This window comes from Odontesthes bonariensis, chromosome 21 (genome assembly GCF_027942865.1).
Source record: "Odontesthes bonariensis isolate fOdoBon6 chromosome 21, fOdoBon6.hap1, whole genome shotgun sequence".
Taxonomy (NCBI): domain Eukaryota; kingdom Metazoa; phylum Chordata; class Actinopteri; order Atheriniformes; family Atherinopsidae; genus Odontesthes; species Odontesthes bonariensis.
In genome coordinates this window covers 14,289,569-14,313,580 of record NC_134526.1, presented here as the reverse complement: position 1 = coordinate 14,313,580, position 24,012 = coordinate 14,289,569, and the positions used below count along the sequence as shown (strand labels likewise).

The following is a 24,012-nucleotide window of genomic DNA, read 5'->3' as shown; positions in this document are numbered from 1 at the left end:
ACGTCAATATGTGTGATTCACAGAAGATCTACTGCCCCTCACCCTGGCTTTTCCCACAGGTACGCTTCTGCTGCTGTAGCTCCAGATCTGCCAGCTCGCTCAGAAGCTCCATACCCTGGTTGGATCTGCATTGCGATGACATGGCTGATGGGGTGCCATAAGGGAACAAGGGAAATGGGGGTACATCTGTGCAAAAAGCAGCAGCAATCAGCAGTTCCAGACTCCAGTAGCAGGGCACGAGAGGTTTGTGGGGCACAGCAAGAGTTTCGTGGCTTGGGCTGCAGGCAGAAGCAAAATCTACTGAGGCATCATCAGTGGTCATCTTGTTCTCATGCTGGTGCTCATTGTCCTTTGCTCCCTCCTGGGGTGGGCACTGTGACTCAGTGGCAGTAGGGGAAGCTGGGTCAAGCTCGATGATGGCGGACATCTCTGACTCCTGCTCTCCGGGAATGTTGACCTTTTGATCATTCTCCACCCGACTCTCCCGACCCACTGCGTTATCATCATCTTCCTCCTCCAAAGTAATGACAGCATCTGGCCTATTGAGCTCTTCCGTTGAAAGGGGAACTGGACAGGAAGCTGTCTCGCACACTGGACTCTCAGTAGTGGGGCAAACCAGTACGTCCTCTTCAGCTGAACCCTGCTCATCTGCCTCCTTCTCCCTTGGCACATAGTTGGCCGCGGTCACTGCTGCGACCTCTGCCTCCTCCTTATGTTCGAGAACCCTTTCAACCACTCTTACCTCCTTTTCTGGCTCCACTTCCTTGAGTGGGAGTGGCTCTGTGAGAGGCATTACCACGACTTGGCATTCCAACTCCTCTTCTAGTCTAGCGAGAGACTGGGGAGCATGCTCAGTAGGCTCGGCTTGGACTGTTTCTAGTTCTGCTGGCTCAGCCAGTCGAACATCCAGCGGGGAAGGTCCGCTCCTGTAGCCCATGGCTATAGTAGGGTAGGTGTACCCAGGAGGTAAGTCTGTAGATGAAAATATAGATAATTTCATTTTAATCATAAATGATTTAATTAATCTGATAAAAATCTTGACACTTTGGCAAAATTAAACTGTATTCCAACAAAAATACAACACAGAGCATCATGGTCTTGATTGGACCCTCGCATTTTCAGATATTATGCAAATTTGAAATATTTATATATCGTGCTCTAAACTTAACTCTCTTGCTACCTAGATTGTAAGGTGTGAGAAACAGTGAAAGGCAATAAAGTAGCCCCCTGCGTTGATCTCTTAGCAGGAGGGCTAGAGGACTGAAAGGAACTGTATTTGTGTGTATGTGTGTGGACATGCATGTACGCACACATGCATGTGTGAATTATCTAAAGTGGGCCAGACCTTTGGTTTATCAGCAAGCCTAACAATTCCTCTGGCATGCGGGAGACCTTAGCCAGACATTAATAATGATGAAAAGAGAGCAGACCCTGTGAGGTAAGGGCCAAAATGAAGGTGTTTCTCAGCCATTACCAAGGTAACAGTACTGTAAAGCACCCGGCACAGCCGGCAGCCATTTCCTTGAGCTTTTAGCTGTTTAGTCAATCAGGGGTTAGCCAGAAGAGCCACCCACACATTTAACCACAACACCCGCTGGAAAACAAGGATCACTTACAAGTGGCAATGCAGTTACCATTCAGTAAATTATAAAAGGTGTGAAATCCTGGCGTTCTTTTTCAGCTCTTATTCTATTGTTGTGTTATTTATAAATGAATATTTTTAAATTTAACACATGTAACTTATTGCCATCAGCATTTTTCTTTGACGATAATTAATTTGATTTCACGTGTATTGCTTAAATTACAGCCACAGCACATATTTCATCCAAGGCAGTTGGACAACTAAAGATTTTTTCTTATGCTCACCAGGCTCAAGAGACTCTGGGTAATCTTGTGGGGGTTGTCCCTCGCCTCTCTTTTCCTGGGATTCAGACCCCTTGAGCATTTGAGGTGGGACAGGGCTGATGGCAGGAGAGTGAGGGGCTGCTGCTGCAGGACTTGGGGCAGGGCAGGGTGTTGAAGGAGTGCTTCTGGGATGCTGTCGCAGTGAGGGGGATTGGTAACAAGGGGAGAGGTGAGTGGCGCAGGCTCCAGGGGGTGAGGTGTTCCTCTGCGGTGGGTTGTAAGAGTAGGCCTTGGCAGATTTGGAGGTTCTTGGCTCTGAAATAAGTTCCTCAAGTTCGTCCGATGGCTCACCTGGTCTCTTTTGCATCTGTCATATAGAAAGGAAATTATTGTTATCAGTAACATTTAGTGAACTAATATTAAAGGTATCATCGCAAGGAAGCGATATTTGTCAACCGGACAATAATCAGTTATTTGTGTAAATAATGAGATAGCCTGACAGACTTGATAAACACCTGAACATTGTGAATGGCTTGGTGGTGCATGCTGTGTGCAGCTCTATGTGGTTGCTGCTGCTGAGGTTGAGACTGCAGCTGTTGTTGTGACTGATGACTCTGGTGCTGATGCTGGAGCTGTTGATGCTGCTGGAGAGCGTACAGCTCCTGTTGCCGTAGAAACTGAGATCGGGAGTACACAGCAGGATGCTGCATGTGGGAGGGTGGGCCCCGGGCACCATACACAGGGGGCCACAGCCCTTGCTGCTCCATCACATCTAATGAGAGGAGGGATGAGGAATGTGATGAGAAGATTTCTGGATTCACACACATCAATGCTACATGCAAAACACTGAAATGTATTATTGAACGGAGAACAATTGTCTTTTCTATATCCACCATTATGTGCCTCCCACACAACTATTTTAAAACAGCAAAAGCATTATAGATCATTTCAAAACAATTGTATTCAAATTTTATAGCAACATCTATCCCTTCAGAAAAAAATCCTTCTTGATCCTTCTAGCATCTCCCCCGGCAGCAACAGTCCCACACTCTCCTCTACTCTAAACAGAAAGCAGTTTCTTAAGAAATTAACTACTTTGGGAATTTAGGAATGCTGGGGAAAAACATTGAAACAATGGTGAATTATGACCAGAAAATGCTGGTTGTAGGATGATTAGAGATCAAAATGTTGGGCTGGGAATAGATGTATGCCCTTCTGGAGAATTCACTGAGACATCTATACACAGATGTCCAACATGCAAACAAAATCACAACAGGGGGTTTGCAAGAGGGTCTGGCAGAAAGCCTTGTTTCCATGTTTAACGATGTTTATTCTTAGACATTGTTTGGATTGAAAAACAAGTACAATTATATGTTAGGGATGTTCAACGATAGCTGTTACACCTAAGGTGCCCAACACTATAGAAAAGTGCTTATCAAGCTTATTTTTCTTTTAATTTTCTGTGTTCATTTATCGTGCTCCTCTCACTAACATTTCCATCCAAATCTTTTCACCCATTTTGTGAAAGAGCAAAAGTTTCCACTCATAACTGGATATGTAAATGTTTCCTGTGGGGCAGTTTCTGTGGATGCTCTTCTCTTCTCAGATGAAACTCCTGTGGAGCGCACGAGGAAATGTATTGTCAAAGACTGTGAGCTAATTAAATTTTGCTTCCTGCTAACTGAATATGTCTCCACTGTGAGTTTTAAGATGTGATCTTTAAACACTTTCCCTTCCTCTGGTGTCACAGTTTAGTGTGATGCACATACAGCTTTTTCTGAGGACTCTGACTCACTGAGAACACTATTGCTATTGGGTTGTATATTTGGAGTGCAAGTGATATTTAAACTGTGGAATGTGTCTGTGTGTGCGAACAAACCCATGAACTGGAAGCTGATCAGCACACTCAACACAAAACCATTTAGATTACCAAAAATTAATTGAATATCATCCTCAGATCATGAACCCTGAAATAAAATAAAAAGGTATATCATACCTAGATGATGGGTTGCAGGATGGGTCGGAGGCTCAGAGGGCAGGACCACCAGCTGGGCAGAGGGGTCCTGAGGCAGAGGAAGAACTGGCTGCAAAGGGCCTGACATTGCTGCAGAGAAGCCTGGGGGCAGATTCTGGTGCAGGGTTGTATGACCTATACCTGCTTTACAGAAATAATTTCACTTGAGAATTACATCCCTTTCTTTTTAGGCAAAACCTCGAATATGGACAGTACAATATTGTTTATATCATCAACTCTGAAATCACAAAAATGTTCAAATGAATCATACTGGAATGAGTAAGAACAATTTTAGCATCTTATTTCCAAATCTTTTTTTTTACCATAAGAATGTCCTGTCATCCATAGGGATGGACTTCCATTTCTTGGCATCCAGTGATGGTGAGCAGAATGTGCAGCAGGATCTCCTAACTGTCCAGACTGGAGAGAAGTCCCACCAGGGACCATGAGATGAGAGGTAAGGTCTCCATGACAGCTGTTGGAGGGGTGGATCCTTGCAAACTCCACCCTGTCTTTATTATCCCTGTGATCACGATGAGGCAAAGACAAACGTATACAAGTAAGAGACCGGAAAACTGTGTGTTTTGTGACCATGCAGATTTGAGTTGAGTATTGAGCAATAGCTTTGCATTTGCCCACCTGATATATGCATCTCTCTCTCTGTCCAGGCAAGTGAGACCTATTTGTTCCTCACTCACCCTCTTCCTTTCCTCCTCAGTGGGATCTGAGGGATACATGGAGCGGGGCGGTCCTGAGAGATAAACATCGACTTAACCATCAGCTTTCACTTGTACATCGTGAGTCCCTTTTCCCCCCTTTTTCATATTTTTTTTTTTTTTACCATATAGCAGAACAAGAAAAATAACATTGGCTTGAAATTATGAAAAACCCAGTCATTTATTATATCTTAAATCCTTGGGTCTGGACGTAATTGTGCTTCTAAGACATTACATTCAGACATCTATCCAATGACATGGGAAGTTGTCTTCAACACAAAGTTTTGAATATGATATACATCTGAAAGCAAACTCAACTAAACCCTTAATCATCTATTATATCATATTTGTGTTCTTTTAAAAAAATTAACCACAGTCTCATATCAAAATGCTTGTTTGGACTTTTGAGAGGCATTGCATGGCAATCCACTGTATCCACAACATAAATAGATGGGCCATAAGTCCAGATCTTAAAAGGGACATTCGTTTGGTACTGTTATTTAAAAACCCTCTTCTGGCATCGATTAAAACCCTGAAAATGAATATCTGTTCTCCCCAGTTAGATATTTAAAACTTTTTTACATTAAAACAATCCCTTTATGCCTCACAATGACTCAGATGTAACACTACACCGCTGCCTGATTTAATTACCAACGTTGATGAATATGCTAATTAGACCCGCCTCTATCTTCTCCACTTGCCCAGCTGCATCTGTTCACCCTTAACCTTACTCACTCTTGAGTGTTTTGCTCAGCTACTTTGAAAAACAGTTAATGTTAGATAAAACCCAAACAATAAATAAGATAGAACAAAATAAAAATTTAACTAAGTAAAGATGTAATTTTAATGGAAGAGTGTCTCTAAAAATAATGGTACTTTTTTTTTTTTGACTTGCTGATAAATTCAAGTTTGGAGCTGTGGTGTGTTATGTAAATTGCTTTTACTATTTGTCACTTTAAACATTTACTTGAACTAATTTCTATATGGGCATAATGTTAATGCCTATAATATTAATGCCTATTTTTTACTTTTTTGTCAGTGCAATTTTACTGTTTCTTTTTAGGGGAAAAATAAAATACTCTGTTGTAAGGATACCAAGATTGCTAAATGAATATAAAAAGACGCACATCCTATGTTTGGGGCTGCTGCAGAGCAAATAATATAAAGTATTAAAGCCTGGGGAATTATATACCATATATGACACTTATCTCTTTAAAGGATAAGACCGTTTTTTTGACATTGGGCCCTTGATTTGACATTATAGCATGATGTTCTACTCACCCCTGCTTGTTGTTGAACATTTGGAGCTGTTCCGAAGATATTCGAGAGGCGTCTGGCTGCTCTCTTGAGATATTCGGCCATGAAACGGTTTCCTATGGGCAAGCTTATACAGGCACAAACTATGCTGTTTATAATTTATTAATTACTGTACATTAGCACTGATAACGTGGAGGTGCGTCGCTTACTTAAAAAAATCCGGGTTATTGTAATTTGGATTTTTTTTTGTCGTAAAGTGGGTGTTACTGACTTCCTCGTCGTGCTACTGCCACAGACAGCCCACAGACCTGCTGCCTATTTATTAATTCGGCTAAAATTCAAAATTAGTAACCCGGATTTTTTTTAAGTAAGCGACGCACCTCCACGTTATCAGTGCTAGTGTAGAGTAATTAATAAATTATAAACAGCATAGTTTGTGCCTGTATAAGCTTGCCCATAGGAAACCGTTTCATGGCCGAATATCTCAAGAGAGCAGCCAGACGCCTCGCGAATATCTTCGGAACAGCTCCAAATGACCAACAACAAGCAGGGGTGAGTAGAACATCATGTTATAATGTGAAATCAAGGGCCCAATGTCAAAAAACCGGTCTTATCCTTTAAATGAAAATAAGTTTAGTTACTTTACTACAAAATGTACTAATTATTTATTATATTATAATATTTGTATTATTATTATTTTAAAACTATTTCAGTAACCCTGTGTATTCACATTGCAAGGTCAGAGACGTGTTGTTCATATTTACCTTTCACAGAAGGATGCACCCTTCCTTGGCGGCTGTTGGGGTGACTGTCTCCTGAACGACACGGTGGTTCCCTTTGTCTGGCCACTGCCACTGCAATTCCCACTGGTGGCTGCCGCACCTCACTTTCCCCATGACTTGTGTCCCCCATTTCCCGTCCCCGCCCATTGTATTCAGTGCGCTCACTGTCATTGGCAGGGCCCTTCCTGGAAGGTAGAGTCTGTTTGTTGCCCTGCAGGGCACAGCTACCCCCTGACAGACCAGATTTGAGACTTCCCAGACCCCCAAACGGGCTCTTCTGAGAGAGGAGCAGTGGCTGTTGCTGATTGCTGTACTTTAGCAGGCTTTTCATGGCACTGCTCTCACCCTGAGTTGGACCTTGGGGGTCAGGTTGCTGTTGTGGCTGCTGCTGTTGCTGACCTAGGGGTGATGCAGAGGTGGGCTGTGGAGGAGGCAGGTTCATTCCCGGTTGTTGTTGTTGTTGTTGCTGCTGCTGCTGCTGCTGCTGCTGCTGTGAGTGTTGCCCACCAGTGTTCCCTATCTCCATGTAAGACTTCCTCTGTTCATCCTCAGGTTGTGGCATGTGATGGGGAGGCCTCATGGCCCAGGGTGGCACCGGTGGCTGCTGATGGTGATGTTGCCCACTGCTGTTGCTGTAACCATAAGGAGACATGTCCATCTTTCTTTTAAGCTCCTGACTATTGCTCTGGTTCAACTCAGCTGGAGAGGGAGCATCTGGGCCAGGTCGGCCATGTTGCTGGTGGCGAATCCTGGCTACCTTTTGGCCATCTCTCTGTAATGAGCAGCTACCTGCAGGACCATGGGCTGCTCCAGTCCCGTTATGTTGAGCCATGTTTTTATTTCCAATAGGTGAGGAGTTACTTGGGGGTACTTGATGGGAACAGTCTCTGTAAGGAGAGGTGTTTACAGAATGAGGCACAGAGTGCCCTGCCTTGGGTCCCTGGGACAGTGAGGACCTGAACACATCCATTTCCACACCACTGTTGATGCACTCAGCACTCCGTGATCGAACAACCTGATGTTGTTGTTGCTGGGAAGGTGGAGGAAGTTGTGAGGGCTGAACGTGTTGGTGATGGGACTGCATCCAGTCTGGGGCCTTCTCTGTCTTTCTGTACGAATGCTGCTGTTGCTGTTGTTGTTGTTTCCTCTGCCAGCTACTGTGGTGTCCAGCCCCACTATTCTTTTCTATTGCTTTGTCCTTGGCATTGTTGCCTCCTCCTCCATTACCAACACCCTGGCAATCGGAGTTGCCAAGCTGGAATGGCCCACTAGATTTGTCCCCTAGGTCTGCCACAGATGGCACAAATGTAGGGCCTGTGACTTTAGGCTCTCGCCCTACATTGACTGGGCCCCTCTCTTGTGAAGCAGGGTTGGCAAGAGGAGCAGGTGGGGGTGGGCAGAAAAAGTCTGGATGGTGGTGTGTATGGTGAGAGTGATGCGGATGGTGTGGATGGCTGGGGTGGAGTTGAAGGCAGTGGAAGCCCCCAGGGTGAGGATGTGTATGAGGATGAGCGTGAGGATGGGGGTGAGGGTGTGCCCCTCCAGTAGCAGAACCCATGTGTAAGGGTGGGGGTACAGAGTAGGGCAGAGAGCAGTGAAGTGGTGCTTGACCCCTTTCCAGACAGTCTGAAGGTTGTTCGCTGATCCTCATCTCCCCACTTATCCCTTCTTTGGTACAGCGGCCATTGCCACTGGACCCCATATGTCTGCCTTGGCTGCTGCTCCCACCTCCCATACCCCGAAGGGCTGTGCCCTCCCCGCCACAGCTGGACATGGAGACCTTGGCCCCCGTTGCAGTTCCTGCATCTCCGTTTTGCATCTTGCCATTGTGCAAGCAGGCACTGAGGGATTTGCCCATACTTTGAGGGTGCTCCTTGCTGTATTCCATTGTGAGTGACGCCTTGTGCCTCTCCAGGGCCCTACTATTTACCTCCTCCAAGGGCAGCGGGTGCTGTGGATAGTGAGGGTGCTGCTGATGGGTCTGGGAATGGTGGTGGTGTGTGGTTTGGGCTGTCTGGTGGCTGTGATGATGCTGTTGTTGTTGTCGTTCCTTAGCTTCTTGCTTGCTATTGGACCTCTCTTTGTCCTTGACAGGTACCACTCCCCTTTCCACTGATGACTCTTTGAGACCCTTATGTATACTTGACCCTATTCCTGGATCTCTGTCTCTGCTGCAGGACCCCTGAGAGTGCCCTGAACCTGCCCTGGACATCGGTGGCAGACTATGATTGGCTGAGATGAGAGGTGGCTGGGATGGGAGACCTCGCAGATAGAAGTTCTCTACAACAGGATTTGTGATAGGTCAGTAAAGAAAAATACATATGAAATACATGTGAAAAAGCAAAGAAAGAATTTTTGTTTCTGATGATGATCTTGTTTCTCTGCATCTTTTTGTCAGTATTCCTGAACCAAGTAGACCATACTACATTGTTTAAATTTGATTTAAATGAATTACTTCTAAATTTTTACCCTCTTACATCTCACCTTTTTGTGTGTCATAGAAACGGTGCTGCCCATAGAGAACGCCACTGTTGGCATGGTGGTCCAAGTGGCTCATTGGAAGGAAAGTATGGGCCAAACTCCCTGAGAATCGAGGATATCCAGGGCCTGTTAAGAGTGAGGGAAGGAGGGGTTAATAAGACAGGGCAACAGCCAATCTGATGCAGTAATACACTGTAATCCTCCCAGTCCAATGCTGCTGATGGTGTTCATATGCAAATAAGTACTGGCTGTGTCTCTAATGTTTGGCTTTCCTGTCTGAATTTATAATAGAAACATTATATAAAAACAAGCCTGAGATTTGCTGTACCAAATTACCTTTATTTTTTAGCATACGGCTCAGGTGGCAACATGTATCAATCTGAATGGAGTGAGATGGTTGGATTTGTAGCTTGTGCCACCAGTGAGCGGAATGGCTAACCCATAGGTAAAAGGTAATTTGAATGTTGAATGTCAGTACACCTCAGCTCAATACATCAGGCCCATCTGGAGGACATTTACACTAACCCATTTATAATGGGACAGTGGGAAACTAAACTGACTTTAAGGGTGGAGGAAAATGAAAAGATGGACTGAGATGAAAGCCCACCTCAATATTGGGACCAATATCGCTATGACAACGCACTTCAACTGCAATTAGGTCACTATAGCATCTAAACACATTAATGCAAATTTAATTACCCTATCTCCACAACTGTGTGATTAATAATTCCACCCCACAACAAGAGAGTTATTTATGAATAAAATTAAATAAGAATAAAGAATAGAAAAATAGGCCAGTATGGTCACAGTATGATAGAATTACAAGGAAATGTTCTTTACTGCGCACATTTTGTAATTTGATACCAAAAAGAGCTGTGATTTTACACATGCTACCACACTACACAGGTAAACCTATATGGACCTGTGCAAGAAAGAAAAAGAAGAAGGTTGGATGAATATACACACACGTGCATTATTTTTTCGTGTTTAACTCCTTTGAAATCCACATGACTGAGAGATGGACAGACAGGTGATCTACTGATCAGCATTCAGGCATTTATGTGACCTCAGTGTCTTCTAGAGAAGCCCAGGCGATTCATATCTTTTTCCTGCTTTTGCACCTGTCTCACCCTCATAATCTAATATAACTAACATGAAGGGAAGGAAAGTAAGAGAGGGAAGTGTAGCTCTGTACAAGCTAAATGAAAGACAGACATATTTGTGTTGGCAAGCATGTGACTTGATCCAGGAAAGCTCAGATGCGGTTCATTTGGCCTTGTGCGTACGTGTACAGCATTGGTTTTTACTGCTGCTCTGAGTGTTGAATGTCTCACTTTCTACTTGTGGAACAATGGAATTGGTGCTGTGAGTCAGCTCAGGGGAGGGAGGAGTGTTGTGGTGGGCTTAATGACCTCGTCTCATTGCGGCCTCTGCATCCTCCCATCTTAATTAATGAAATGCACAGAGAGGGCAAACAGCCCTGCAATAACACAGGAGGTGCTGGTTTCTGGGGAAGGCAATACAGTGATAATTGCATACTCTCACCTTTTCTTTCTTTCACCTGCTTTTCTACCTTTCCTACTCTTTTCCCTTCCCTCCCTTTGTCTCTGTCTCTTTCTTTGCCGTGATGATTAATAAGCATGCACATTTATGCCAATTCATCAGCTGAGGGAGGAGGGGGATCCTTTGTTTAAGCAAAACATTTTTCTCTGATTTTGGGGGTAAGAAAAGCAGAGAGTGGTTTGCCAGTCTTTATCCAAGCTGAGAGAAGGCCTTTTTTCTGCAGCAGCATGTTGTTTGTGAGCGTGACGATTGACGGCGTAATCCCTTTTCACAGTGTGGTCTGGCTGTGCCCGATAATGCCAGCCCGCTCAGTTTCAGCATGCTCTCCAATGGGGCGGAAAGAGGGGGACTGCTGGGCATGGCAGAGCCCATTCAGCCATTAATCTGGTCAGGACAAGGGAAGCGGCTGCTGCTGCTGCTGCTTCTGCTGCTGCTTCTGCTGCTGCTGCAGGCTGCGTGAGCAGGGTCTTAGTGCAGTCTGCTGACTGCACAGCAGTATCGCTCTCTTTCACTCCCTTCACTTACACACACACACACGTCAGCATCAGCAAGTGGATGACAGAGGAGAGTTCCCAGTGCATGCCCTCCTTTCAATGAGAGCAGTAGGGGCAAGAGGCAGAGCAAACAGAGCTGCATCCAATAGAATGATTTCCAGAAGTTCTGAGGGTATTTCTCACAGCCCGGTGGGTTGAGCAAAGCAAGCTGACAAGGAAGACAAAGAAGGGGGCTAGATATAGAACAGCACCTAGAGGCAGAAGAGAATTAGGCCTGCTACATTAGCATTAGTCCCCTCTCAGCTTTGAGGATACTAGCCACATAAAATACTTATGAGGGTGTCTGTATTTTTGCTTGAAGACAAAAAAATTACATAAGTGGAATTTATAAATTTTCTACAAGGAGATGGCTTTAACATTTTAGAGATTGGGAAATGGATGGACAGAGCAAGGCATGAGAAGACCAAGAGGAGAGGAGGAGCAGCCTGAGCTGCTTGTCTGGTTTGCTAATTGAGGAAAAAGTGACAGAACCATCGAGACACAGAAAGGGAGGAGAAGAGGAGACGAGACGAGAGATGTTTGGCGGAGGAGGGGCAGTGCTGTGGTGCATCTCTTCAGGTTTGACTAATTGAAAGGAAGGGGTGCAGGCTGGCACAAGAGAGAGAGAATGAAAGAAGCAGGCGTGTAGAAGAAGAGAGGTGGGGGTGCAGCTTAAATCCTTCAAAAGGAAAGCTAGCAACTGCTTACAGAAGGAAAGATGGACAACTGAAGATAGGCTTGGAAAGGCGTATCAAACAGGAGTGGATTAGACAGGTGTGTGCAGGCAATTGCGTGTGTGCACGTATGTGTGTATATGTATGGACAGAGATATGAGACTGTGATTATTTTTGGCATAACATAAGAAGTCATTTGGACTACAGCCAGCTGGCCTCAGGCCTGCTGCCTGCTGCCCACAGCTTTTTTTTTTGTTTATGTTTCATTTTTTAATTTTTCCAATTGGTTGATTCAAAGGGGCTTATTAAAACACTTCCATACCTGAAAATAATTTTAACATTTTTTTTTGTAAATTAACTTACCAGTTGCTTCCAATAATATTTTAATATTAATTTAATATTTTTAACAGTGCATACAATGGCTGTTATTGTATTTTGTAATAGAAGACAAAATCCAAGAGACACAGAATTTCCACACTATCTGTGCCAATGAAGACAAGTTGTAAACACTTTGTTTTCTCTTTTCTTATTTGGCCAACACCAGAAACTGAGAGTCGAGAATTCTTTCCATATTGGACAGCTTCATTCTAGTGTGGACTGTGTGAAAACTGTTGTATGATTCTCAACTTGTTTTTCATCAGTCTTGTAGCTCATCATCTATATTATGAGACTATGTTTCTAGGATTAACATCCAGTTTTTTGGGACATACTGTGTAATTGACTTGCCCTTATCCCAAATTTATCCACAGTGATGATTACTTGGGTGTAAAGGCTGGGGTAAGCCTGACCATGATAGTTATGGTTAGAGCCATATGAACCAACTCAGACTCTAAGAACCTCAGGGAGGGGTCTCCTGCTGGTGCCCAGAGTCAGGACTAAACAAGGTGAGGCTGCGTTTCAGTTTTATGCTCCTAAAATCTGGAACAGTCTTCCAGAAGATGTGAGACAGGCCTCAACTCTGACTATGTTCAAATCCAGGCTGAAAATAGTTATATTTAGCTGTGCATATTACACCTGAAAGTATTTTATTTGCTCTCTTCGCTTTTAATTTAATTAATTGATGATTATTTTTATGTTTTATGGAATGATTTTATTTGCCTTCTTGTGATTTCATGTAGCTGTAAAGCCCTTTGAATTGCCTTGTGTAAGAATTGTGCTCTACAAATAAACTTGCCTTCCCTTGCGTTGAGAAAAAAGAAGTAGTTTTGCAACCCAATCCAATACAGTTTTGATGCCTAAATCAAATCAAACAGTACCTGAGAGAAAAACAGGAGAAAAAAAAAAAAAGACAAGAGTGGAACTAAGTGGGGGGAAAAAAGCACAGGTCTCAGACAAGAGGCAAATCCAGACCTTCAGGATGGAGGCAGCATTTGCTCCTGTTGTCAAATATTGTTGCGTTACAGCATGCCAAAGAACACCTTGTGCGTATAGGCTTCAGCAAAACAGCAGCACCTGACACCTTAAAAATGAAAACACTGACAGTTTGTATGTTTTGTTTATGTTTATGTGATTTTCGGATCTGGCTTCAAATGAATATTATTCATTCCATCCTGTTCCTAAAATGAATCATTCAGAGCATCATGTAGACTCTGCATTGATGCCATGGAATGCTTAATAATTATTTCTGCTTTTTATAAGGCTCTCCTTTATCTCCAGCATGATTTCAATTTAAATACATGTGGGGACTATTGTGTGTTTCACCAAATGAAAGGTAAAATAAAAGAGGAAGGTCATGAGTTAGCCTGTTACATATGCCCACAGTTTTCTCAGGCTTTATCCTGAAAAGTGACTATCTAGGAAGTTACTAATGAGATAATTGCTATCTGCAATTCTTGGAAAATTTGTCAGAGGAACAGCGGAAACAAAGACATCATGCGCAATGACAGGTATATGCCTGAAATATGAGAATCACAGAACAATTTCTGAATTTAAATTTGAACAGCAACGCTTGGATTTGCATGCAACCAACTACTTTAAAAGCATACTGAGGAAAAATGAAAAATCCACAGCATATCTTTCAGTTATAAGTGAGACGCCAATGCGCTGACACGCACACAAGTCAGTGCCTTCTCTGCTGCTGGTGGGGTGCTGCTGACACCCAGAGAGAGGATGCGAGAGTCTGAGTAATTGTGCCGCTCATTTTGATGACTTGCTTTTTATGCAAAACAGGAAAAAGACAATATGCAATTATGTTGAGGAGGGAACAGCTGAATGTGGTTGATGAACAGTCTGGATTCAATCATGCTCTTAGTGCGTTATATGCAATTAAACTGCAATAGAGATAATGGCCTCCACTACCAACTGAGTAATAATCCCAGTCATAATCACCTCCATTACTTTTATTAGGCTTGGCATTATCATCATCACTCTTAATAATATTTTACTTTTCCAGAAAATGTTTGACAATGAAACCTTGAGAATATAAGGTAAGGCAAACACTGAGTCTTACAAAATGAGCCAGGAGGGAAAATGTTTCTGACTTGTTTCCTATCCAATTTGGATCTATTTGTCCCCTCTCCAGGTTTATTCAAACAGTAGCTTCTGTCTCTCAACAGACTCAGCCTCTGAGGGCCAGAACTTGAAATCTAGATGATTGGAGAAGAGAAAGTTGATTTTACTGAGGTTAACAAATTCAATAAAAGCTTGACAACGTAAGGTCACACTGGAGTTTGTTTTAGTGACTGATGTGGGTGGCCATTGTGTGAAACCTCTCCTTAGTTGCTGGTACACCAACTTAAAGACCCGTCTTGCCATTAGTAGTAACCTCTATCTATACAACTGAAGAGAATCTTTACCTCTGCCAAGGAAATTAGGTGATTTTATTTAGTTAGTTTGTCTGTGAAACAGTCAGTGTATTTAAGGCCAGGTTGAAGACACACCTATTTTCAGCTGGATTTGAATAAAGCTCCAAATCTGAAGCTTGAGTTTCAAAACTTAATCACATTTTAACTACTGATTTTATCTGATTCTATCTATTGTTCTTATTTCTTTCTTTTTTTTTGTTTAAAATTTAAATCATGCTTTTTATTTCTACTGTTTTAATGTATCTGTAAAGCACTTTGAATCGCCTTGTAGTTGAATTGTGCTGTGCAAATAAACTTGCCTTGCCTTGCCTTGTTAGCGGGACTACTCAAAAAGTTATGGATTTCCTTGAAATTCTGTAGCAGATGTGGGGTGTGTCTCAATTTGTAAGTAATTAACTTTTTATTTCAATCTCAATCAGGTGTTGGGTCAAAGAATTTCTTATTTGAAAGTAGCAAATGCATGCTTGTATTTTATAGTTTCTCAGCCAGGATTCCAACAGATAGCACCTGAAGAGAAAACAGGTAACTTAGATATCAGCTGTAAAGTTTAATTTAGCACAGTATTAACTCTGAAACAAACTTTAGTGGGCAGAAATGATGACAAACTTGTTGTGAAGCTCTGCAGCCGTATTGAAAGTTACACCACCAAGACACGGTTAAAAAAAAAAAAGAGCCTATCTGTGACCTTGAGTGCAGTTAAGGGGACCGGGTCAAGTATTCATGATTCTTTCACTATTTCATAATAATCAACAAGTCTGACTGTTTTCATTCTTCAGATAAAGTACTTATTTATGCCTGGTAGGAGTTTGTATAATTTCTTCTCTTTCAATCTGAGCAAGTGTAGGGATATAGCAAGCAGTATGTACAGTATAAAGAGAAGCACCATTTTGTTGAATCCTTTTGGTTTGTGACAGTGCTGCCCCACAATGCACTGTAATTTGACATTGGGTGCCACTTCGTTAGCATCTCAGCTATAATGTACCTAGCCATGGCCGCATATCGTACAGTTGGGCCGCTGCCGGTGAGTGACCACAAATCATCAAAAACACTCCACCGGCATGCCCTTATAAACCAGCAGCAGGAATAGTCTTACAAAAATAAATAAATACTAAAACGTTCACATGGCAAGAATCTATCAACTTCAGAGACCGACTCTGTAGATGACATTGGGTGGCCATCACACCGTGTAATTAGAAAAGAGATTATGGACATGTAAATCTAAAAGTGACAGAAGAGAAGACACAGCAAAGCAGACCTTGCATTCATATATCAGTGGGTGGATAGGTTTTACATTTATCTGCCATTCCAGGCATGTGAATTCCCAAAATTCCCAACCTGACTAATCTCTCTATTTTATCCCTGTCTGACTTCCTGGCTGCATCTGAGAAGAAATGTAAGGTGCTGAACTTAGTTTGTGTGTTTATGTTGGCCTGGCTGTGCACACGTTTGTGTAGTCAGGTTTTCGTAATACCAAGTGTCGGGTGGGAACTCCCCTATTAAACTGTGATAGAGACTCAAGCTAAAAGCTTTGTGATCACTGCAACTTTTTACTGGCTCACATGTGCTGCCTCAGAGAGTCTGGTGTGTCATTTCTGCTGACATGAATGGAATACCACAAGATTCTTTTTGGATGAACTTTTGACCCTGTGTCTGCATCTAGAAGCCATGGTACAGGGCTCCATCCTAAATATGTCAGCCCTCTCTTCGTGCATAAATAAGAGGCTAAGAGCCCAGATCTTGCTATTACAAACTGTACTCCAGTGAAAACCTAACATGCCACGAAAAAATATAATATCAGAGTCACAATACACCCTGCAAAAGTCTGTCTCCTATACAGTCAAGACATGAATATTGCCTTATTCAGATGATGTGGTCAGGTGATGAGGTGAGACTGTGCATTGAAGTACCTTCATGTGAATGGGGAAACCAGATTTGTGAGGCGCTTGAGTGGGGTCCGCCTCGGAAGGAGGGTGAAGAGGGCGAGGAGGGTGGCCGGGAGGGATGAGACGGGTGGGATGGGGGGGAACCCAGACTACTGGCCAGAAAGGTCCCCATGAAGGAGGCGGAAGAATTGCCCATCAGTCCACTGCCTGCATTCCCAAAATAGACAAAGGTAAGAGAGAAAACAAGGTTAGAATTAGAGGAGTGCACTGTGACCATGATTATGACCGAACATTTGCATTAAATCTGTGTCCATGGCTCTTTAGTTGAAACCATCAAGCTTGGGAGAGGATGAATGAGTGAGAGTGTGTGTTAGAGAGAGAGAGAGAGAGAGAGAGTGTGGGGGACTCGCCTCCCCCTCACTGTCAGCAGAGTTCTCTCCCCTCGTCTTCTCTCCCCTCACACCACCTCTCCCCATGGGCAGACAGAGGTCTCATCTCACAGCTGAGTACACACTTTCTCAGGCTCTCTCCCTCTCGCTCTCACACACTTTTGCTCCAGCTCCCCAGTGTCCCTTTCTCAATTTCTCTCCCTCCCTCCATTATCTTGTTCTCTCCATCTCTCACTTTCATGCCCTCAATCTCTTTTATTGCTTTGCTCCATTTCACCTCCTCTTTTTCTCCTTTTTCTTCAGTCTTGAGTTTCTCTGCATGACTCTGACGGTGTTTTTTTCTGGTTTCATTTTTGTGTTTCACTCCTTTTTCTTCTACCTTCCTCTGCTTTGTCACAATAGCCATTTCCTCTGTTCTCTTCCCCATTTTGATGAGCAGAAATAAACCATGTTTCTGCCTCTTGCAAATCCTCATTGTCTCTTCTTTTCTTTCCTCTGTCCCCATTTCTTTCTGACACATAGCATTGCTTTGCTTTGTTCTTCACCATAATGATGGCACCAGCAGAGCAATCTGTCCCTGGCTGGCTGAACTGTGTGTTTAACAAGACTATGATGAGTAATTGACCATTTGTAGCAACGCCCATGTGACTGGGGGCTGATTGTCTATTATGCATTGCTGGGCAAGCTGGAGAAAACACACTGATTAACCACTGCTTAAATTGCATTCCCATTACGTGCCCGCTAGTGCACTTGAGTGAGGGGCCCGGGTGCCCGGCTCTTTCTCATTCATTTCTCGCAAGTCACACCACCATGAAGTCTCATGCATATGTATGAAATTGCTTAGACGAGAGCACACATGCACCTACTTGCAAAGACACACACACATTAGTGTATCATACACTAATGTATTAGCTGCTGCAAAAGTAGTGGTGAGAGGCACAAAAAGAAATTAATTATCAGCCTCTCATGACAGCTGTTCTTACAAGGTATACCATTTGATTGGATTTTCTTTTTAGCATGAATAGGTCCAAACATGAATCGATCCTTTTCTGGGAGTGTGAGAACAACTGTGTGGAAGTCTTAATCAGCCAGGCAGTGAGCGAGCACATCCTCTAGGCACGCAGGAGGGATAACCCATCAGTCTGCCTCTCACACCTGCACAGACTAGTCTGGCTCATAGGGCAGAGCACAGGGGCAAAAAGAAACGCACGTGCATACACACAGATCAGCTGCAGGCGCAGAGGCACATTTTCACGCGCCTCAGCCACACTTGGTACCACGGCCCTAAACAATTGGAAATCCCCCATGATCCCCAAATGTACAGCTCTCTACCTAAAAAAAAAAAAACTACCCTAAAAGAAAAACAAAGTTTGTCAGTGTTCTTACATGTTTTTCTATGAGATGCTTGTGGAAGCATCTGAGATTTTGTTACACAAGAAAATCGGACAAAAAGAAAAGAAACTAATTTGCCATTCCTTGTCCCTGTCGTTTGCTCTCTAAGTGTTTTGTTTTCTGTCAAAGTTACATCATTTGTTTGGAGTTTGAAGCCATTCCATAATCAAAATCTTAAAATGCTTACATATAATGGACAACATACACTACAATTTCAACTATTTGCAGAACAAAAGTGTACATTAATGAGGAGGAGAACGTAGCAGTCAAAGCAACATTGTATGTGTTGACGGGGGGCATTGTGAAGCAGGCTGATGGCACACTACAAAAGCTGTGTTTTTCTCCTTTTCATCCTCTCCTTCCTTTTCTGTTGCCACCTCCAATCACCCAATCCCTGTGGAGAACACGGGAGGTGGGTGGGGGGGTAGTGTGCTTACTAGGCACACATCCAACCTCCATCATTCAGACACCTAGGGCTCCTGTATGCCATCGCCTTCCACAGTGCACACGCTCACCTCCCCTTCCTCGTCTTTCTGCCTGTTGCCCCCAGGAACCCAAGCTTTCCTCAGAGCCTCCAGCTCACATAAATTAGCTAATCCTCCTGCATTATTAACAGCCATTCCTCAGAGAGAGACAAGGGGTAAGAGAGACATAGAGTGACACAGAGAGGCCATGAAGCCCCTATTAACAAACCCAGAGAGGAGAGAACTTCTGGCAGAAAGACCATGAAAGGAGAAGGACAAAACATAAAATGAGGATGTCTAGATGTCAGTCAAGAAGATCTTTGAAGTTTAAGCTGGTCTTAGGGTAGAAGGAGACTGAATTAAATGTTCAGATCATACTTCAAGCTCTTCCATCAACACACCCAGAGCAGACCTCTCAGTTTGGGTGTGGCATCTGTACTGTGAGAATCATTTTTTACAATCTGAATTTAAGCAGGTACAGCATAATAATACACTGACCTTCACCTCTGTCACAATGGTTGCTGACTCTACAGTCAGTCACAGCAAATGATCCCATCCTTTGTGTTAAGTCTGCTTTTTACCTCATGATGAATACCTTGCACAATGCTGCAAATATAATGTGTTATACCATAATTAAATCTAAGAATGTGTGCAATAATGCTCTTCCTTAACCTATTTAATGTGTCAGAGGTGTTGTTGAGAAAGCACATTTTGCGAAAGTTGGTTGGTCCATAGTTGAGTTGGGGAAGTCTCAGTTTGGGTGCCAAGCCAAGCGACGCAGAAAAAGTGAAGGTCTGAGGAATGATTGCACCAGTACTGGACTCACTCACAACTGTTATAGCTTATTAACTGGTGATAGTGATACAAGCTTTAAACCACCTCACCAGCTTCAAGTAAAAATGATGTGTTTTCTGAAAATGTCTTTTTAGTTTTTGAATCATGCTTATTCATGTCTCCAGATCTCAAATGCTGCCAGCAGTGCACTTGTATGGGTTCTTAAGAAAAAAAAAAATCGGGTCATGTGCATCCTAATCGGCGCCGATCCCTGACAGCGATGGAGATTAATCCTATTAGGGAATTAAAGCAGAGGGGAACACTAGGATTGAGGAACCCAACCTCTCTCTCTGACATCTAAACATCTCATCCTGAGACGTGCACTTACAGTTATGTTCTAGTTTGTTGAAATGTACAAACACAAACAAAACCAGTAAATAGTGCTACTGTTTCTGTCCAGTGTGGGTGGCGAAGACCGGTTTGTGCCCCAAAAAACCCCACAAAAAACACATGCATGCACATGTAGTAATGCGGAGCCAGAGGGCCCTGAGGACAGCACAGAGTGAGCAGCCGGCTGGGAGGCGGAGCAGGAGAATGAAGGCCCAGTTGTCATGGGAACGAAAGAGAAACGGCGCTCGAGGCAAGTAGGCATTACAACAACAGTGGGCAGATGCACTTGGTCAGCATGCAGCTCAGCAACAACAGCCATCCCAGTCTACCTTGACACCCCTCCCAAGCCACAGTTGTAATCACACACACACACACACACACACACACACACACACACACACACACACTCACGCATGTACACAAATTCACCTTTCTATGGAATTTAATCTGGTCTCAATTGTTAGGCTGCAAAGAGGAGGTGCCATCCTCTTTATCCTGTTTGAGTTACTAATCTACTCCGTTAACCCCTCTACTGATTAATATAACTCAAGGGTGAGTGGTTGTTTGGTGTCTCAACAAGGAATTATACAATAATAGGATGTATAGGGATTCGTCTAAATGTGGGCCAAGCAGTGATGGGAAAAAAAAAGCTGAGAAGACAAGCACCCACCCACAACATGTTGTTCTTTTGAATGCTGGGAATTAGACCAAAAATTCCACCCTAAGAAAGACACACCCATTCATACACACGTGCTCACACACAATCAGCTCAACAACTATACTCACAAGAATTTCACAGTGCATCATATTTCCTTCTCTGCTCTTGAAAAATGGTAGCTAAGGTAGCATTTAACTCTGTCTTATTGTCAGACGGCTGCCTGAAGGGACGGATGGACGTGCCGTCTAGACAAGGACATCAGACAGACAGTGAGAGGTGAAAGTGATAGTGACTACGGATGAGAGACAGAGGGAAAATTGCAGGTGTGACTGCATCAACCTGCTCTCCACAGCTCAGTGATCAGCAAGTGCCAGAGAGACAATATAAAAAGAAAAAATATCAGGGAATAGAAGCACACACAAAGACACATGCACACAACTAGCTTATAAAACTTCCTTTCTCGGACAGAGTCAGGAAACACAAGGCAGTGGAGGTTGCACAGTAATCGGGCAGTGCCCTGTGGCAGTCAGGCTGTTCAACACACCCTAAATAATTATAGCCCACATTCTCTCCCTACCAAAACACAAATCTTTACATAAATAAAACCCTTATTAGCAGGTGAATAAAAAGAAGCTAAAGCTGTCTTTATATTCTTAGAACCAGCGGTTAGTTGTAGTACTTGTTGCTGAGACTGCTTTCATTCTCTCATTACAAGACAAGGCAACATTATATGTATTGGTAAGCTTCAAGAACTAAATATTGTGTATATGTGTATATATATATATATATATATATATATATATATACACACACACACACACACACGTCAGATAATAACCAGTGAATTTCAATAGTTAGTCTTGTTACCCCTTGATCCATGTAAGAAAGGAACCCCTAAAGCAAGGAGAAGACTATGAAGACAGAAACAGTTAGGAAACAGGCATGAGAATATTGACTTACCAAGCAAAAACATACTGAGCTGGATACCTGTTGGTACACGAGTTTCACTCCCACTTCAGTGTCTTTGTCATCAGACCTTCCTCCTGATGCCCAGGAATTCAGACACCCAGGAAGAAGCCAGCCAGACGTTCCACACACATACATTCACTCATAACCACACAACTAAGTTTTAGACCCTTCAATAACATAGAAAAACTGGACTGGATGGAGCATCTGTACACAACAGCAACCCCAGACAGACTGCACATGCTACCCTGAAGGGCCGCTGACTAACCCAGCGCCTACTTCCTCACAATAAAACACAGCAGGAATTTGAAATGGCTACTAAAGTGGGGGGATTTCCTTCGAACAGTCAAAGTCATCTTGAAAACATTAGTGCAACTGGTAGCCAAATTCCTCATTACTTCGGACAACTGTTGCAAGGTTTTTTTGTTTTGTTTTTTTTCCTAGCTGGTGTGGCCAAGGGAGTGGGCAGTAGGAGGTTGGTCTGATCAAGAAGCGCACTGAAGTGAGAGTGAGAGAGGGAACATGCAAGCAGTGTAGTGCTGGATCTGAGCCCAGTGCAGGGGTGGGGGGAAAGTGCCAGGAGCGCACGCCTCCGACACTCTCCACACTGCGTGCCTGTGGAGTGAGCTTAGTGGATGTGGTCAGTGTGGGGGTGGGCGAAGTGGAAAGGGAGAAACAGTTGGGAGGAAAGATGGAGGAAGAGAGTGAGAAAGACTCTTTGATACGGGGCAACATCCAGCAGAGTGGCGAGAGGTGAGAGTTTAGAGTTGATAAGAGTATGAGCAACTGTGAGAAACTGTGAGAAACTTTCAAAGTGAAAGAGCAGTTGAGAGCATGTGGGAGCTGCTGAGCATATGTGAGCCTGTGTGTCGTTGTGTGTCCATATGGCAGTGGTCTTGCTGAAGTTGACAGCCTGTGTTTGCAGAGTGGCTTCGTGGTCTGCCACTTGCTCACTATTGAAGTGATGACAGGGTGAAGCAGAGTCTGGAATTTTTTTTTATTTCTAATTTTTTTTCAGAAGTAATATGCAAATGAAATTGGCTTGGAGAGGTCAGCCGATTCACCACCACCACCACCAGCTTCAGCCAGCTTGGCATGAAGCCGGAAAACAACAGTGGATCCAATTAGGCCTTAATGCCACAGAGAAAACAGGAACTAATGCTCTCAAGGAATATTCTGTTCAGGTTGTGGTGGAGAGATGTAAAAAACAACTATCTACACACCTATTCAAGCACTAACTATTTTTTCTTTTCTGTCATATTTCATAATTTGTACAGAAGTCTGTAAACTAATACCAGCTTTCCTGACCATGACAAAGCAGCTTTCACGTGTACAGCTTCCCTGCCATCCTCCTCAATGTTGTGCATTCACAATTAAACATTAATAAAGCCTCCTTTTCTGAGGGGATTATTACTATTAAAAAAAGATTTCTCACCAGGTCCTCTGGTGCCAGCAGTGGTGCCGGGGGAAGGAAGTGGCCAACATAAAGAGATAGCAATGTCTGGAAGAGTTCCTGCTGAAGAAACATTTAATGGGCACTGTAAATAAAGAGGTCATACAGCACCTTCGCCGCTACTTGCCATGGAGCAGCTCAGGAAGTATATCGTTTAGGAGACAATAAGATTTGACTGTCTAGGTAAGAGCTGGATAAGGGATTGAGCAATGTGGATAACAGGTTTTGAGGAGGAAGAAGCAGGGGTGAAGAGACAAATTCCAGAACTAAGGTTTCATGCAATTAAAACATGAAACTAGAAATAATCAAAATATTATTTTAGTCAGACTAAATCTAAAGTGCTTCTAAACATGTTAGTCGGAAAAATTTTTTGACTAAATTGTGTCTGAATAACACACCCAAATGATATGGCTGGGGATGGAATCACTCCTGTATATGTAAATGCTAAAGTAGTCTCAAATGGGTCAAGGTGCTCTGCACATGCACCGAACTTCTATCTGTTTTAATCGGGTAAATTCCCAATAAAACTTCTCTTATTCACATATTTTTCAGTTGTTTATGTCAGACAGCCGACCACAGCAGGAATTGTAACTTAAAAGTAGTTTCTTAGTCTTACGTGTCAATTTGCCTAAAGCATCTCCAGACTGTCACTGATTTTATTACTGCAGCATCTTCTGACAAAATTGCCATTCAGGTATCTTGGAAAAAACTTTTGTACTTCAGTTAGTAATTTGAATGCCTCCCTCCCCTTCTGTGCATGTACACTGGGATAGGGTGGACCAATTAACTGACCGAGTCGATCTATAATCAGCTTGTCTTAGCTGTGTGTGTAACCATACTAATTGAACATGAAAAAGCTAGAGCAGATGGCAAATTAATAGTTTAACATTGGGATCAGGTAAAAGTTTGGGCCTGCTAAAGTGCGTTTGCTGTGATCCATTTAAAAATGAAGCTGTTTGCTGAGTCACTGGACT

General features: G+C 43.2%; 1 protein-coding gene across 6 annotated transcripts in view; it reads right to left on the bottom strand.

Annotated features, from left to right (window-relative positions):
- bahcc1a (BAH domain and coiled-coil containing 1a) overlaps positions 1–24,012 on the bottom strand; it is a 62,217-nt gene that overhangs the window by 16,002 nt on the left and 22,203 nt on the right. For 5 of the 6 annotated variants that reach the window (XM_075453179.1, XM_075453184.1, XM_075453183.1 and 2 more), the window contains exons 3-11: positions 16,577–16,759; positions 9,099–9,221; positions 6,597–8,894; positions 4,499–4,610; positions 4,183–4,382; positions 3,842–4,003; positions 2,361–2,617; positions 1,867–2,212; positions 43–972 (exon numbers count right to left, since the gene is read on the bottom strand). In XM_075453179.1, the coding sequence (XP_075309294.1) occupies positions 43–972; positions 1,867–2,212; positions 2,361–2,617; positions 3,842–4,003; positions 4,183–4,382; positions 4,499–4,610; positions 6,597–8,894; positions 9,099–9,221; positions 16,577–16,759 (4,611 nt within the window). The remainder of the gene's footprint in view (positions 1–42; positions 973–1,866; positions 2,213–2,360; positions 2,618–3,841; positions 4,004–4,182; positions 4,383–4,498; positions 4,611–6,596; positions 8,895–9,098; positions 9,222–16,576; positions 16,760–24,012) is intronic. The other variant, XM_075453181.1, reaches the window with a different exon arrangement.